Below are 15,859 nucleotides of genomic sequence, written 5' to 3'. Positions count from 1 at the left end.
CGAGCCGTGGTTCTCGGGTTCATTTGCATCTGTCTGGAAGAGGGCCGCATCCTGCTCCGCTCGGCATTCCTCCATGCACCGGTGAGAAAACCTGCAAGATTCTCCAGGTATCCATTACGTGCCATATGCTAGATCTTCTGCACTGATAATTCGTATTTGTTTATGCTAACAGGGTCTTATTTATACTCTGGCATATCTTATGTTCTGAGCTTACCTCGCTTCCATTTTGTTTACAGGTATCCGATTGGGGTTTCCATACCGCTCGAGGGTCAATATGCAGTCCCTGCACTTACAGGTATTTACCATACGTTTTCTCAACCGGAATCATGATTAATAGAATAAAAGGGTTTGTTAATACGACTTATCTTATGGTGTTTGAATCCAGCCAGAGGTGTTCCTCATGGCAGTTTATTTTAATGGCCCAGGGTTCTATCCTTCGATCAACCCTGGCTCGAATCGAGGATGGCCTTTCCATTCTTGAGCATACAGTTGTGGGTTGGCTATCCATTCGGCATACTGCCAGGTTTCATGTATTATTTGCTTGAGGGTTCACGGCCCTCTGCCGGAACCATAAACCCTGAATGTATTAAGGTTTCTGCTCGCATATTTTTGTTATTTGTCAAGAGGGTTTTTCATTTGATTTCCCCAAGTGTTGTATGAACCTAGGTCGGCCAAGAGCCCCTTCAGTACTCTATACTTTTGGACTTATATACTGTTCTGGCACCCGAAAGGGATTCCTGTTATATACTTTTAAGGAATGGTTTTTTTTTTTTGAAACTTACCTTACATATATTGGTCAATGGTTTCGTCTATTCAGCTTGCATGTATTTATCAATGGTTTCGTCTATTCGGCGTTCAGTTATACTGTACCACATATAATGATTTTCTTATGAATATACAGTGCTTGGCATCGTGTACAGGTTCACTATTGTTCTTTGACCATCGAGTTTTGATTTATTATTGAGGGTTAAGGTGAGTGTCGCCTATCCACAGGTTACATGTGGCTAGTTCACCGGCCGTTCCCTCTACAGGGTTTGGTTGCACGGTGACCTCGTGTCGACCTCGCACCATTAACGGATTATCTTTATTCATTTAACCAGTTGAAATTGTTAACGATACTACTATGCTTTAAATTCTTTCACATAGATCCTGCGCATATTGATATGCCGCTGTGATTTCTTTACAAAAGGTTTTGAGTATAATGACATCCAACCCTCGCACGGGGTCTGATACGCTCTTGTTATAGTTTTATCATATGCTTATGGATGATAACACCATCCCACCGTGTGCTATGTCACCGTCGTATCACGATACTGTTATACAGTTCTGCATTTTCATTTAATTCATTTACTAATGTATTGTGCTGTATTGCTCTGATATACCCATCCGTTCTCGCATACCACTAAGGTCTCTATTTCCGGATTTGCATGCAGTTTGATTATAACTAGAATGTCTTGCTTTATATATAGACTACATGCTCCCGTTATATAGTTTGCATTTGAATAACAGATTTTTATCTCTGTAGCGATAACGTGCTTTGGTTATCAGTTTGCAAGAAATATATTTCCGTTCTCTAAGTTGACAACGCATGCTGGTTGTACAGTTTGCATATAAATGATTTGTATCTGTTCTATAAAGATACTACACGACACTTTCCATTCTGTTAACAAGCAATATATATACCACAGATAATCTCTGTTCTTTTTGTTTAATTAACCAGTTCAGGTATTAATAAGAACTGTTTCGAACATTTATAATCTTGCATTTAATAATAACAAAGACTTAGGTTTACTGTATTTTCCTCCTGAACACCTAGTAAACTAATGCAGAGATGTAAATCTAGTGAATAATGGTGATAATGGTGAATAATGGTGAATAACTCATACCTGGTCTACCAGCTACAAGAGTTAATGCTCCAGAAGTTCACCTGCACCTTATATGTTTGCTCTTATCCACCCAGCCATGAGATCCATCAGTTCATTGGATTCTCCCCCCGAGCTGTCTTGCAGGCCTGCAGCCCTCAACAAGACTCAAGCACCTCAGTGCTTAGGTTATCTGGTCCTCACCAGACTTAACCCCTTTCTCTTTTCTTTTTCCTCTATCTCTCAGAGTTTCCTCTCCCTCTCTGTCACAACAGACCAGGGGTTTTCCCTCCCAGGACTTTTCCTGGCTGAGGGTTAGTTTTCTTTTCAGTTTTCATAACTGTTTCTTTTTCCAAATCCTCCCTTAGGAGACTGCCCGCATTTATCCAAAATATCTTCCATTTTATAAATAAAAATAACATCTTTTAACAATAGTAATTAGCAGTTCACACTAATTTCTTACCATGGTAACTTTCAAAATTACAAGTTTTACGGGGTCATTACAATGGCCATATCTAGGAATAAATTGAAGATAAGTAATCATTTCTAGGTTAGATAAAAAAAATAAGTGATGCACACCTCCATAGTAATGCTTGAGAACAACAAATTTTGGAGATTAGTTGGTCCATCTTAAGCATTACAATTATTGAAACAAGTATATAATTTGAAGTAGAAAATTTATTTATGTTCCCTCTAATATTCTATTCAATGTTTAACTGATTGGTAATAACTAAACCCCTTTAATTGATAATTTTGGTTGTCATATTCAACTTAAAGATAGAGAAGGAGTTATCTCCATTGACAAAATACCTCAAAATATAAAGATGTCAAAAAGAAAAATTTAAATACTCTGACTAAAATCTATTCAAAACAAATTTATAGGGTTATATGTGAAGTACGTTTTATTGAATTGATTGTTCTTCCACATCTAATTTATGTTCTAAATTATTAATTATAAAAAAGTTACTATATGTGAATTTCACGCTACAATTTAAGTAGAAATGGGTTCTATATTTTATGTTTTACTTTGAAATTGCCAATTTTTTACTTTAAAAACAAATAATTGTTATTTTAGAATTTTATTTTTTATTTTTTTTCCATCAACAACAATATTTTATCTAAAAAACAATTAAATGTTTTTTTAAAATTTAGCTTTTAGTTTTTTATTTTCCTTTTTAAAATTTTAAAAGTTAATTATTTTGATTTGTTATTTTTTTTATTTTAACTTTTTTGTGGAGCTTTCAAAAATGTAATTAATATTCTCTTTTCTGAATTTAGGTAACTTTCTAAATTTAAGCAGATTTTTTTATTTTCCATCTTTTAAAATTTAAAAATTAATTATATTGATTTGTTATTTTTTTTAATTTAACTTTTTTTTGAATAAAAATGTAATTTATATTCTCTTTTCTAAATTTAGGTAACTTTCTAAATTTAAATAACTTTTTGCTTTTTCCTGTTATTGTAATTAATATTTCTTAAATTCAATCTAGCCGTTTCCTCATTGTTCAAAGCAGATTTCAAATTTCAATTGTTCAAGATGGATTTCAAAATAGTATTCTCTCCCAATTGTTTCAAGATGTGCCCAAATCGATCCATCCACAAATTGTCAGACTGAATATATGAAGGTCCTGTGTTCGATCCACGCTCCTTTGTATCTTTGTCGGGAGAGCATTAGGCTGAATATATGAAAGTCATTTGTTCGATACACAATGTTGTTGCTTCTGTATTTTGAGAGCATGTTCGCTTCAACATTTCAATTTGTGATTTCCGCAAAGGTAGCAAGTGGTTATACTCGTGCAATCCCATGTCCTACAGATGGTTATCCACGACAATCGCTCGCAACAGGAATAAATATGAGAGAGACCACGTGTGTCTGGACATATCTGCCGAGGATGTAGTGATGCAGATCGATTTTCTAATAAAAAAATTAGACGGGCTCCTACATTTCTCGGAAGCAATTGTTGAAGATTTATATGAAATCTGCGGGAGAGAAAGATCCCATGGAAGCTGTCTGTAATAACCCCAGAACATGTAAAATTGAAAAGTTTACTGTGGTAAAAGACAGTAATCAGTTGTTGTTATGTTAAACAAAACTGTGACTACTATTTTAATAAAGTAAATTAAATACTTCTTGAAATTGTTGGCAGCCTCTAAGAGGTGAGATTGAAAGAAAAGGATCAGTTGTGATAACTGATGGAACTACCCTCCAAAGCAGGAAAAGTCCTGGCTGAGGGGTTTCTGTGCTGTAGGGACAGACAGAAGGAAAAGGAGAGAAAATCTTCTTGGAAAAAAAAAAAGAAGAAATGAAATGAATGGTTAAGTCTGATGGGGATCAGATAACCTGGCACTGAAGTGCACAGAACCTGTTGAGGGCTGAAGGCCTGCAGGATGGCTCGGGGGGAGAACTGCATCTGAGTGATGAGTCTCAAGGCTGGGTGGACGAGCAGAACCAAAGTTCAGGTGACTTATTTGTTTGAAACCAAATCCAGTTCGGGTGAACCAGGTATGGTCTCAAAACTGTGGAAACCCCTGAACAGCAGTTGTATTTGCTTTAAACATTAAAGAGTTAATAGGAAAATATGCGTTATGATTTCTCTAGAAGCTGTAACTTGATGAGATTAAACAGGAAAGACTCCTCTCTGCATGACGGAATGTCATTAACGAAAGAGGATCGTTGCAGAATACCAGTGTTTTAGGGTATTATATTCAGAGAGAAAATTACTGAGCACTGATTCCAGAGACAGAGATAAAACACCCTCACGGGTTGCAATCTGGATTCTATTAGAAATATTCTAATATCAAAGACTGTATGAGAATCAAAACTCCGTAAGAGTGAACCGCTGAGATAGGTGTAGCGGTACGGTAGAGAAATGTATTGAAAGCAAGAAGCTTGGAAACCCTATCGAAAGACTATGCACAGAGAGTCGAGACAGGATCTGTAACCCATGGATACACACGGGTAATAGTGTTAACTGTAGAGTTGCATCAAGAAGTGGACGCCGTTACCCTCGACTGCGGTCAGGGGTGAGTCACGAGCTCATAGCAGAGTAGCTAGCTCGGGTATAACCTAGAAGGAAAAACCATATGCATTCTTGCAACCCACAAACATAAAACTGAAAAGGGCGTCATGGTTATGTTATTAACTATGCATAAATATAAACTGTGCATTTATATTAAAACGTGACTAAGATGCAAACAGTACATTTATCCAGTGCATGCGGCTGTAAACCAGAAATGTAGATAACTGTTTACATCACTGTGGAAATACGCATAGTCGTATGTAACATTATGCATGTAAACGGATGGTTCAAACCCCAAATAGTACATTTATCCTGTGCATGCAATTTAAAGATTAATGAATAGTAAAAATAACAGAATCGGCATACATGTATTACAGCCGAAAACAGAAGTAAATAACAGAGCAACGTTATATATATTAGCAGCATAAACGGCGAGGGTTCTCCGCCTTGTAACAAGTATTAATAACTATAATGGCCAACACATGGATAAACCCTATGAACATTCATGATTTTAAGAAAAGGAGAACAGAGTATTGCTCCTCCACATAAAATAATGTACGGACTGTATAAGTCTTTAATTTGTCTATACAACACCGAGTCAATAACTTCGTCCATTACCTCGGCCACCGGACAAAAATCGAAACACAGGGGGTAAAACAAACCCTGGAGTATTAACAGCAAACTTATGACAACCTTAGGCTTCGGTGAGCCGGATGCAGGGCTTGAGTGCGGAGGCTCAACCCGCATGCAAAACTCAAGAAAAAAAAACTATACAAAGGTCTCGGTGGACTGAACAGAGATAAACTCCGGAACTGGACGAAAGTCTATGAATATAATCAGATAACCATAGCATCCTGTTAAACAACCCAAGAGCAGGAGTATGCAACCAGGAGGGTTCTCGACAGAGAGTACCTTTGCAAATAAAGCAAGAAGGCCCGCGTGGAGGCGATGGCCTGCACATTCAAAACCCTGTCTTAATAACTACAAAACGCTGCGGATAGATAACAGGAAGTGGGATAGTGTAGCTTACCTGGAGAACAGGGGGTTGAACTTCCATGGGAACCCAGACACGTTCCATGAAATAACCCGCGAACGCTAGCTGAGACAAACATTAAGAGTTAGACGTTACTGTAACGGATTGTAAACTCTGTAACTCAAAGTAGTAGAATGAACTCTGAATTCATAGCCATTAAAACCGCAATGCTTACCTGTAGAGACCAGTGGACGGAATTTGTTAACTGCTGGGCAATCGCTGAGCAGAACGGCAGTGCTGGTGGAAGAAACCCTGGACTGGTGTGCAGAGCCGGAGCTGAATGCAAGTGAACAAACAAATGAACCCAGAGGATTAGGAAGGGGCATAAATATCCCTGTAAACCCTTGACCGAATGCCATCCGTCGGATTGAAGGATTAGATCCGAGCCATAGAGTTAAGGCGGGAATAGGGATTGTCAAAACCGAGATCCCCGCACCCAAGAAGTCACATGGCTGGAGCAGCCTGCGACTTCCACCTAAACCTCTCCGAATGGGTGCCTTTAAGTCGATCATACAGCGGTGGTTGGAGTGACTGTGGTCGGACCATCACAGGTCACGCCACATTAACACATAGGTTTTATAATTGACTGTTGTTACCAACCCTGTAACGCAATATATATATGTGCCTAACTACATGAAACCGCAGTTCACCTTTACACATGGCATACGAACGTGGCAAAGACATATGCATGTTTTCGACTCATGCGCATATAGTGTTAAACATTGGAATATAAACAAGTCAGTTTGAATAGCCTTTGATGCATATATATATATATATATATATATATATATATATATATATATATATATATATATATATATATATATATATATATATATATATAACGGTTGCATGTCAAGTGCAGCTGTGTGGACCAAAACCATTTGTGTCTTATGTCAAACAATTACAATAAGTGCAATGTGGACCGAATGCCAAACATTTATATAGTATGCTATAAAGAGTTAAATACCCAAGTGATTATATACCTGATGTGGTTAATGATAGGTGGATTGACCTATAATAAATTTTTTTTGTTATGTATTTAGTAATAGAGGTGTGACAAATTGGTATCAGAGCCCAGTTTCAACACTGTGGCCTCAAAAGAAAACATATTTCAGTATGCAGAAGGGCACACCAAACAACATATGCAACTTAACAATGTGCTTAACTGTGTTCTGTTTATTTGGAATGAACCAGAATTGCAACAGTTAGCAGCTAAACCAGGAAAAAGACAAGATGCAGGGACCCAGCAGTAATCCTCAAGAAAATGCAGGGTTGTGGGTGCAATTGGATGCAGAATCACGAAGCACCAACCTTGCGATCCTGGAAACTGTCCAGGAATTGAAGAATGAGATGGCGCGATTGAGAGAGGATAATGCACGCTTAACAGTTGAACAGGAAAATATTTTGAAGAGCCTGTCGGACAGGCAGAACCCACCCCTGTCTAATCCCAGTGCAGAGCAGCAGAGGGTGACAGAAGAACAGGACTATCAAATGGAACCAGAAAACTCTGAAGACAAGGAAGACCACTCTGATAATGCGCCTCAACAGCAAACTTCGAAGCGTCAGAAAGTGGAACTGCAGGGAGAATTTCGAAAGATTAAACCTCCACATTTTGATGGTGAGCAGGAGGAAGCTGCAGAAGCCTGGTTAATCAATATGAATAAGTACTTTCAGTTATACGAGTATGACCACAATCTAAAGGCAAGATTGGCAATTTTCCAGCTACAAGGTAAGGCAACCTTGTGGTGGGAAGAAATCAAGATCGTCAAGGGGGTCAGTGAACGGACCATTACCTGGGAAAAGTTCCAGAGATATTTTAAAGAAAGGTACCTGACTGAGCGTTTTTATGATGAAAAAGCCCGGGAATTTCACGATCTGAGACTGGGACAGCAGACCATGGACGAGTTTATTAACCGTTTTACCTCGCTGCTACGTTATGTACCCTACATCAAGGAGGAGAAAGCCAAGGTCCAAAGGTTTGTGAGCAGTTTACCTTCATACATAAGGGAAAGGATTGAATTTGACAATCCTAGAACCATGGACGAGGCTATCCGTAAGGCGAGAATCTGTTACCAGCAGAGCAAACAAAAGGGGGACACCTCCAGCAAAAGATGGAATGAGAAAAGAGGAGGTCGGATGGTTGGAAGCAGCAAAGGAAATCACAGCAGTGGGAACAAGGGTGCTGGTAAAGGACTAAACAGCAGACCGGTGGCAAGGAATGCGCCCCGACCCAGACCGATGAGCGAATCCAAGGCAAACGAACAGTCTGTTAGACCAGAAGGTGAGGGGATGACCAGACCGCCAGTGCAGTGCTGGGGTTGTGGAGGACCTCACTATGTCAAGAACTGCCCACAAAGGAAGGGTACAGACCAAATATCTCAGATTCATGAGGCGTCGACTGTTGGGGACGTGGCGCGTAGTGTACCAAGAATCAACGCTGCACTGGAGGACCGGCAAGCGGAGTACCAGCCATCTATGATTGAATTCGAAGGTAAAATCTCAAACTTTTCCATAGCTGTTCTTATAGACCCTGGGGCTACTTTAAGTTATATTAGCCCGAAAGTAGTGGAACAATGTAAACTGCAAGTTGAAAAGTTCAAGAACCCGTGGCTGGTCCAACTAGCCACAGGAGCCAAGAGACGAGTCTTGTCCAAAGTGAATAACTGCTCCTTAGTTATGGCTGGACAGTCTATAGTGGCAGATCTGAATGTACTACCCTTGGGTTCTTATGACATCTTGATTGGGATGGACTGGCTAGAGAAACACTGGTCCTTAGTGAACTGTAAAACCAAGACCATCTATTACAAAGATGACCTTGGAGAACAACGGGAGTTGCAAGGAATCAGACACCCGGTGCAGATTCGACCTATTACAGCAACTCAGCTAGCTAAGTGCATCAAGAAGAAATGTCAAATCTACGCTATTCAGGTGGGGTACGTGAATCAGAAGGATAAAACTACTATGCTGGGTAGTATTCCGATAGTACAGGAGTTTGCGGATGTCTTTCCCGAGGAAGTGCCGGGACTACCACCAAAGCGGGATGTGGATTTTACGATTGAGCTGATTCCAGGGGCAGCACCGGTGTCACGGGCACCCTATCGTATGAGTGTGCCAGAACTGACGGAATTGAAGATGCAATTGCAGGAACTGTTGGATAAAAATTACATCCGACCTAGCGTATCACCCTGGGGAGCCCCGGTGCTGTTCGTTAAAAAGAAAGATGGAACCTTCCGGATGTGTATTGATTATCGTCAGCTGAATAAGCTCACGATCAAAAACAAGTATCCTTTGCCTAGGATTGACGAACTTTTTGATCAGGTGAAGGGAGCCACGGTGTTTTCTAAAATTGACCTGCGATCTGGTTACCATCAGATCAGAATAAAAGAGGAAGATATTGCTAAAACCGCCTTCAGAACGCGGTATGGGCATTATGAATTCGTGGTGCTACCTTTTGGGCTGACCAATGCACCTGCTACTTTCATGTGTCTGATGAACAGTGTGTTTCATCAGTTTCTAGACAAATTTGTGCTGATCTTCATAGATGATATTCTGATTTACAGCAAATCGAGGAAGGAGCACGAAGAACATCTTAGATTGGTATTGCAAACTTTGCGGGAACATCAGTTATATGCAAAGTTTAGCAAATGTGACTTTTACAAGGAAGAGATACAATATTTGGGCCATGTGATCACCAAGGAAGGAATCGCGGTGGACCCCGAGAAGATCAGAACCATAATGGAGTGGCCTATACCAAAGGATGTGGCAGATATTAGGTCCTTTATGGGGTTAGCAGGTTATTATCGACGATTTGTTGAAGGCTTCTCAAGGGTAGCATACCCTATTACCTCTTTGCAAAAGAAGGGAAAAGTATTCAAGTGGACCTCAGAGTGCCAGAAGAGCTTTGAACAGCTCAAACACTTACTTACCACCGCACCTGTACTAAGCATAGCTGATCCTAATAAGGATTATGTAGTTTGCACGGATGCAAGTAAGGAAGGTGTGGGAGGAGTGCTGATGCAGGAGGGAAGAGTCATTGCTTATGAATCTAGAAAGCTGAAGGAGCACGAGCAGAAATACTCTGCCTACGACATGGAACTGGCTGCTGTCATTCATGCCCTGAAAATGTGGCGGCACTACCTTTTGGGCAGAAAATTTCTGTTATTAACAGACCATCACAGCCTAACAAATTATTTCAGTCAACCAACTTTAAACACAAGGCAAGCTCATTGGGCTGACTTTTTAAGTGGATTTGACTTTGAAATTAAGCATTTAAAGGGAAGGGAGAACTGCGTGGCTGATGCATTAAGTCAAAAGGTACAATGCTTGTGCAAAATTTCAGTTAGTAAATGGAAAAATACTTTGTTGGAAAGAATAAAAACAACAGCTGAATGTGATGCTGTGTATCAGCAAATTAAACAGCAAATACAGCAACTCCCTGGTAAAGAATCACAACAGGGGCATAGGCTGGATGATGCCGGAATGTTATATTTTAACAATAAGCTATATGTACCCAATGAAGATAATGTTAAGAATTTGATTCTAGATGAGTTTCACATCAGCCATTATACCGGGCATCCGGGTTACCAGAAAATGGTTACCGCCCTTCGCAAAGAATTCTATTGGCCAAAAATGAAGAAGGAGGTGGCTGAGTATCTAGCACGATGTCTAGAATGCCAACAGATTAAGGCAGAACATTTGCATCCAGCGGGGCTGTTACAACCCCTACCTATTCCAGAATGGAAGTGGGAGACGATCTCCATGGATTTTATAACAGGGCTGCCTAAAACAAAGAAAAATAATGATTCCATTATGGTAGTAGTGGATAAGCTAAGTAAGGCAGCACACTTCATACCGGTGCAATCGACATATAAAGCTGTGCAGATTGCACATATTTTCATGCAAAATATTTTCAAATTGCATGGACTTCCGAAGGTGATTATCTCTGACCGGGATGTCAAGTTTACATCAGCCTTTTGGAGGACATTGTTTGCGGAGCTGGGAACCCAGCTTAACTTTAGCACCGCTTACCATCCCCAAACAGACGGCCAAACTGAACGAGTAAATCAGGTTGTGGAGGACATGTTGAGAGCTTGCGTTATGATGAAGCCAACCCAGTGGGAGGATTACCTCCACCTAGTCGAGTTCGCCTATAACAATGGGTATCACTCCTCAACCCAGATGAGTCCTTTTGAGGTCATGTACGGGCGAAAGTGCCGCACACCTGCAAGCTGGGGTGGACCAGAAGACAAGTTGCGAATTGGTCCAGACATGCTCAAGGAAATGGAGGATACAATAAAGAGGGTGCGTGCCAACTTGAAAGCCGCTCAGGATAGACAGAAAAGCTTCGCTGATCGAAAGAGAAGATTCAAGGAATTTCAGGTTGGGGATCATGTGTTCGTAAGAATCCAACCAAGAAGGAGTACCTTGCAGTGGAGTGGATGTGCCAAATTGGCACCCCGCTACTTTGGACCTTTTCAGATCTTGGCAAAAGTGGGGCCGGTGGCTTACCAACTCGCCCTACCAAGCCATATTAAGATTCACAATGTGTTTCACGTATCCGTATTAAAGCAATACGTTTACGATCCTAAACATGTGATTCAATGGCAGAATGTTCGGGTAAGGATTAATCTGGTCACTATGAATAAGCACTGTTTTTAAACTGAAAAATAATTAAATTTATTGCTGATTGCAGGTCGAGCCGGAAGGCGAGGTTCTGGTCGAACCACTGACCATCCTAGATCGGAGAGAGGTGCAGCTGCGGAAACGAGTTATTTCGCAAGCTAAAGTGCAGTGGCAGCACTATGGACCAGAAGAAGCTACTTGGGAGGACGAGGAACTCCTTAGAGAAGCGTACCCAAACTTGTTTAAGAGAGACAGACATCGGGACGATGTCCAATCTCAGGAGGGGGAGATGTAATAACCCCAGAACATGTAAAATTGAAAAGTTTACTGTGGTAAAAGACAGTAATCAGTTGTTGTTATGTTAAACAAAACTGTGACTACTATTTTAATAAAGTAAATTAAATACTTCTTGAAATTGTTGGCAGCCTCTAAGAGGTGAAATTGAAAGAAAAGGATCAGTTGTGATAACTGATGGAACTACCCTCCAAAGCAGGAAAAGTCTTGGCTGAGGGGTTTCTGTGCTGTAGAGACAGACAGAAGGAAAAGGAGAGAAAAATCTTCTTGGAAGAAAAAAAAGAAGAAATGAAATGAATGGTTAAGTCTGATGGGGATCAGATAACCTGGCACTGAAGTGCACAGAACCTGTTGAGGGCTGAAGGCCTGCAGGATGGCTCGGGGGGAGAACTGCATCTGAGTGATGAGTCTCAAGGCTGGGTGGACAAGCAGAACCAAAGTTCAGGTGACTTATTTGTTTGAAACCAAATCCAGTTCGGGTGAACCAGGTATGGTCTCAAAACTGTGGAAACCCCTGAACAACAGTTGTATTTGCTTTAAACATTAAAGAGTTAATAGGAAAATATGCGTTATGATTTCTCTAGAAGCTATAACTTGATGAGATTAAACAGGAAAGACTCCTCTCTGCATGATGGAATGTCATTAACGAAAGAGGATCGTTGCAGAATACCAGTGTTTTAGGGTATTATATTCAAAGAGAAAATTACTGAGCACTGATTCCAGAGACAGAGATAAAACACCCTCACGGGTTGCAATCTGGATTCTGTTAGAAATATTCTAATATCAAGGACTGCATGAGAATCAAAACTCCGTAAGAGTGAACCGCTGAGATAGGTATAGCGGTACTGTAGAGAAAGGAATTGAAAGCAAGAAGCTTGGAAACCCTATCGAAAGACTATGCACAGAGAGTCGAAACAGATTCTGTAACCCACGGATACACACGGGTAACAGTGTTAACTGTAGAGTTGCGTCTAGAAGTGGACGCCGTTACCCCTCGACTGCGGTCAGGGGTGAGTCACGAGCTCATAGCAGAGTAGCTAGCTCGGGTATAACTTAGAAGGAAAACCATATGCATTCTTGCAACCCACAAGCATAGAACTGAAAAGGGCGTCATGGTTATGTTATTAACTATGCATAAATACAAACTGTGCATTTATATTAAAATGTGACAGAGATACAAACAGTACATTTATCCAGTGCATGCGGCTGTAAATCATAAATGTAGATAACTATTTACATCACTGTGGAAATACGCATAGTCGTATGTAACATTAAGCATGTAAACGGATGGATCAAACCCCACATAGTACATTTATCCTGTGCATGCAATTTAAGATTAATGAATAGTAAAAACAACAGAGTCGGCATACATGTATTACAGCCGAAAAACAGAAGTAAATAACAGAGCAACGTTATATATATTAGCAGCATAAACGGCGAGGGTTCTCCGCCTTGTAACAAGTATTAATAACTATAATGGCCAACACATGGATAAACCCTATGAACATTCACGATTTTAAGAAAAGGAGAACAGAGTATTACTCCTCCACAGAAAATAATGTACGGACTGTATAAGTCTTTAATTTGTTTATACAACACCGAGTCAATAACTTGGTCCATTACCTCGGCCACCGGACAAAAATCGAAACACAGGGGGTAAAACAAACCCTGGAGTATTAACAGCAAACTTATGACAACCTTAGGCTTCGGTGAGCCGGATGCAGGGCTTGAGCGCGGAGGCTCAACCCGCATGCAAAACTCAAGAAAAAAAAACTATACAAAGGTCTCGGTGGACCGAACAGAGATAAACTCCGGAACTGGACGAAGGTCTATGAATATAATCAGATAACCATAGCATCCTGTTAAACAACCTAAGAGTAGGAGTATGCAACCAGGAGGGTTCTCAACAGAGAGTACCTCTGCACATAAAGCAAGAAGGCCCGCGTGGAGGCGATGGCCTGCACATTCCAAAACCCTGTCTCAATAACTACAAAACGCTGCGGATAGATAACAGGCAGTGGGATAGTGTAGCTTACCTGGGAAACAGGGGGTCGAATTTCCATGGGAACCCAGACACGTTCCATGAAATAACCCGCGAACGCCAGCTGAGACCAAACATTAAGAGTTAGACGTTACTGTAACGGATTGTAAACTTTGTAACTCAAAGTAGCAGAACGAACTGTGAATCTCATAGCCATTAAAACCGCAATGCTTACCTGTAGAGACCAGTGGACGGAATTTGTTAACTGCTGGACAATCGCTGAGCAGAACGGCAGTGCTGGTGGAAGAAACCCTGGACTGGTGTGCAGAGCCGGAGCCGAATGCAAGTGAACAAACAAATGAACCCGGAGGATTAGGAAGGGGCATAAATATCCCCTTAAACCCTTGACCGAATGCCATCCGTCGGATTGAAGGATTAGATCCGAGCCGTAGAGTTAAGGCGGGAATAGGGATTGTCAAAACCGAGATCCCCGCACCCAAGAAGTCACATGGCTGGAGCAGCCTGCGACTGCCACCTAAACCTCTCCGGACGGGTGCCTTTAAGTCGATCATGCAGCGGTGGTTGGAGTGACTGTGGTCGGACCATCACAGGTCACGCCACATTAACACATAGGTTTTATAATTGACTGTTGTTACCAACCCTGTAACGTAACATATATATGTGCCTAACTACATGAAACCGCAGTTCACCTTTACACATGGCATACGAACATGGCAAAGACATATGCATGTTTTCGACTCATGCGCATATAGTGTTAAACATTGGAATATAAACAAGTCAGTTGAATAGCCTTTGATGCATATATATATGTAACGGGTGCATGTCAAGTACAGCTGTGTGGACCAAAACCATATGCGTCTTATGTCAACAATTATAATAAGTGCAATATGGACCGAATGCTAAACATTTATATAATATGCTGTAAAGAGTTAAATACCCAAGTGATTTTATACCTGATGTGGTTAATGATAGGTGGATTGACCTATAATAATTTTTTTTTTGTTATGTATTTAGAAATAGAGGTGTGACACTGTCAAATCGCTTCATGAATCCATATAGCTTTTCGTGGTCGGCGACAGTGTCTATCTCTGGCCCAAGCAAGTAATAGATTTGATCTTCTTGTTGTCAAGCTTCTTTGTTTTAAAATTTCTTGATGTTGTTAGGGTTTTTAATTTCTTATTTCCAATCATTGGAGTGATTATCAAGAAACTAAATTATTATTTTTGACCATACAAGGAAAATCAATTTATAAATGCAATAGAATTAGTTTTTGAAAAAATAACAATACCCTCCACTAAGTACGATGGAACACCACAATAACATAACAATAAAGCTTATGACCAGTGTAGGTCTTATGAATTTTCTTTGTGTTTTGTGTTTGTATGTTAATTGTAGTTTCCATGATTTATGTCTACGGTAATTGTGTTTTTTTGTTTATTTTATTTTTTAAAAGATTTTATATAATTAATTTATGGTAATTGTGTTTTTTTTGTATGATTTTATATACTTAATTTATTGATTTTAAAAAGTTCTAGACATTAAGAATAAATATTGAGTTTGGTGCGATTTTTCTCAACACCTTTTGATACTATTTATATAAATTTTACAATTTTTTTTAATTAAATGGTTATTATCATAATTACTTATTTAAATTGAATTTTTTTATACATATTATTTGTTATATTATCATGTATATATTGATATATGATTATCACTGTAAAAAATGAATCAATAAGTATTATAAATAAAGAGAATGAAATGATATGGATTTTTTTTTTTTTTTTTAGGTTTTTTGAGGAGGCGAGAGAGGTGGAGATGGAGGTGGTGGTGGAGGAGGAGGAGGAGGCGAAGGAAGTTGAGGAGGAGGTGGTGGTGGTGGTGGTGGTGGAGGTGGAGTAGGAGAAGGAGGTGGAGGAGGTGGTGGAGGGCGAGGGGGAGGTGGTGGTTTTGGTGGAGGTGGAGTAGGAGGAGGAGGTGGTGGAGGGCGAGGGGTAGGTGGTGGTGTTGGTGGAGGAGGTTGTGG

At 40.1% G+C, this 15,859-nt stretch overlaps 1 protein-coding gene across 1 annotated transcript; it reads right to left on the bottom strand.

The window, feature by feature from the left end:
• Nucleotides 1-13,622: 13,622 nt before the first annotated feature.
• LOC149206765 (uncharacterized) lies at nt 13,623-14,282 on the bottom strand. Its single transcript, XM_089393795.1, has 2 exons — nt 14,051-14,282; nt 13,623-13,939 (listed from the first exon to the last, which is right to left on the bottom strand). The coding sequence occupies exons 1-2, from the start codon at nt 14,232-14,234 to the stop codon at nt 13,815-13,817; spliced, it is 309 nt and encodes a 102-aa protein (XP_089249921.1). The 5' UTR covers nt 14,235-14,282; the 3' UTR covers nt 13,623-13,814.
• Nucleotides 14,283-15,859: the final 1,577 nt, after the last annotated feature.

Source organism: Pinus tabuliformis, chromosome 1_2, assembly GCF_031772625.1.
Source record: "Pinus tabuliformis cultivar Carrire ecotype Pingquan chromosome 1_2, CPIR1, whole genome shotgun sequence".
Lineage (NCBI taxonomy): Eukaryota > Viridiplantae > Streptophyta > Pinopsida > Pinales > Pinaceae > Pinus > Pinus tabuliformis.
Note: the sequence above shows the minus strand (reverse complement) of the source record. Positions and strands in the feature narration are given on the sequence as shown.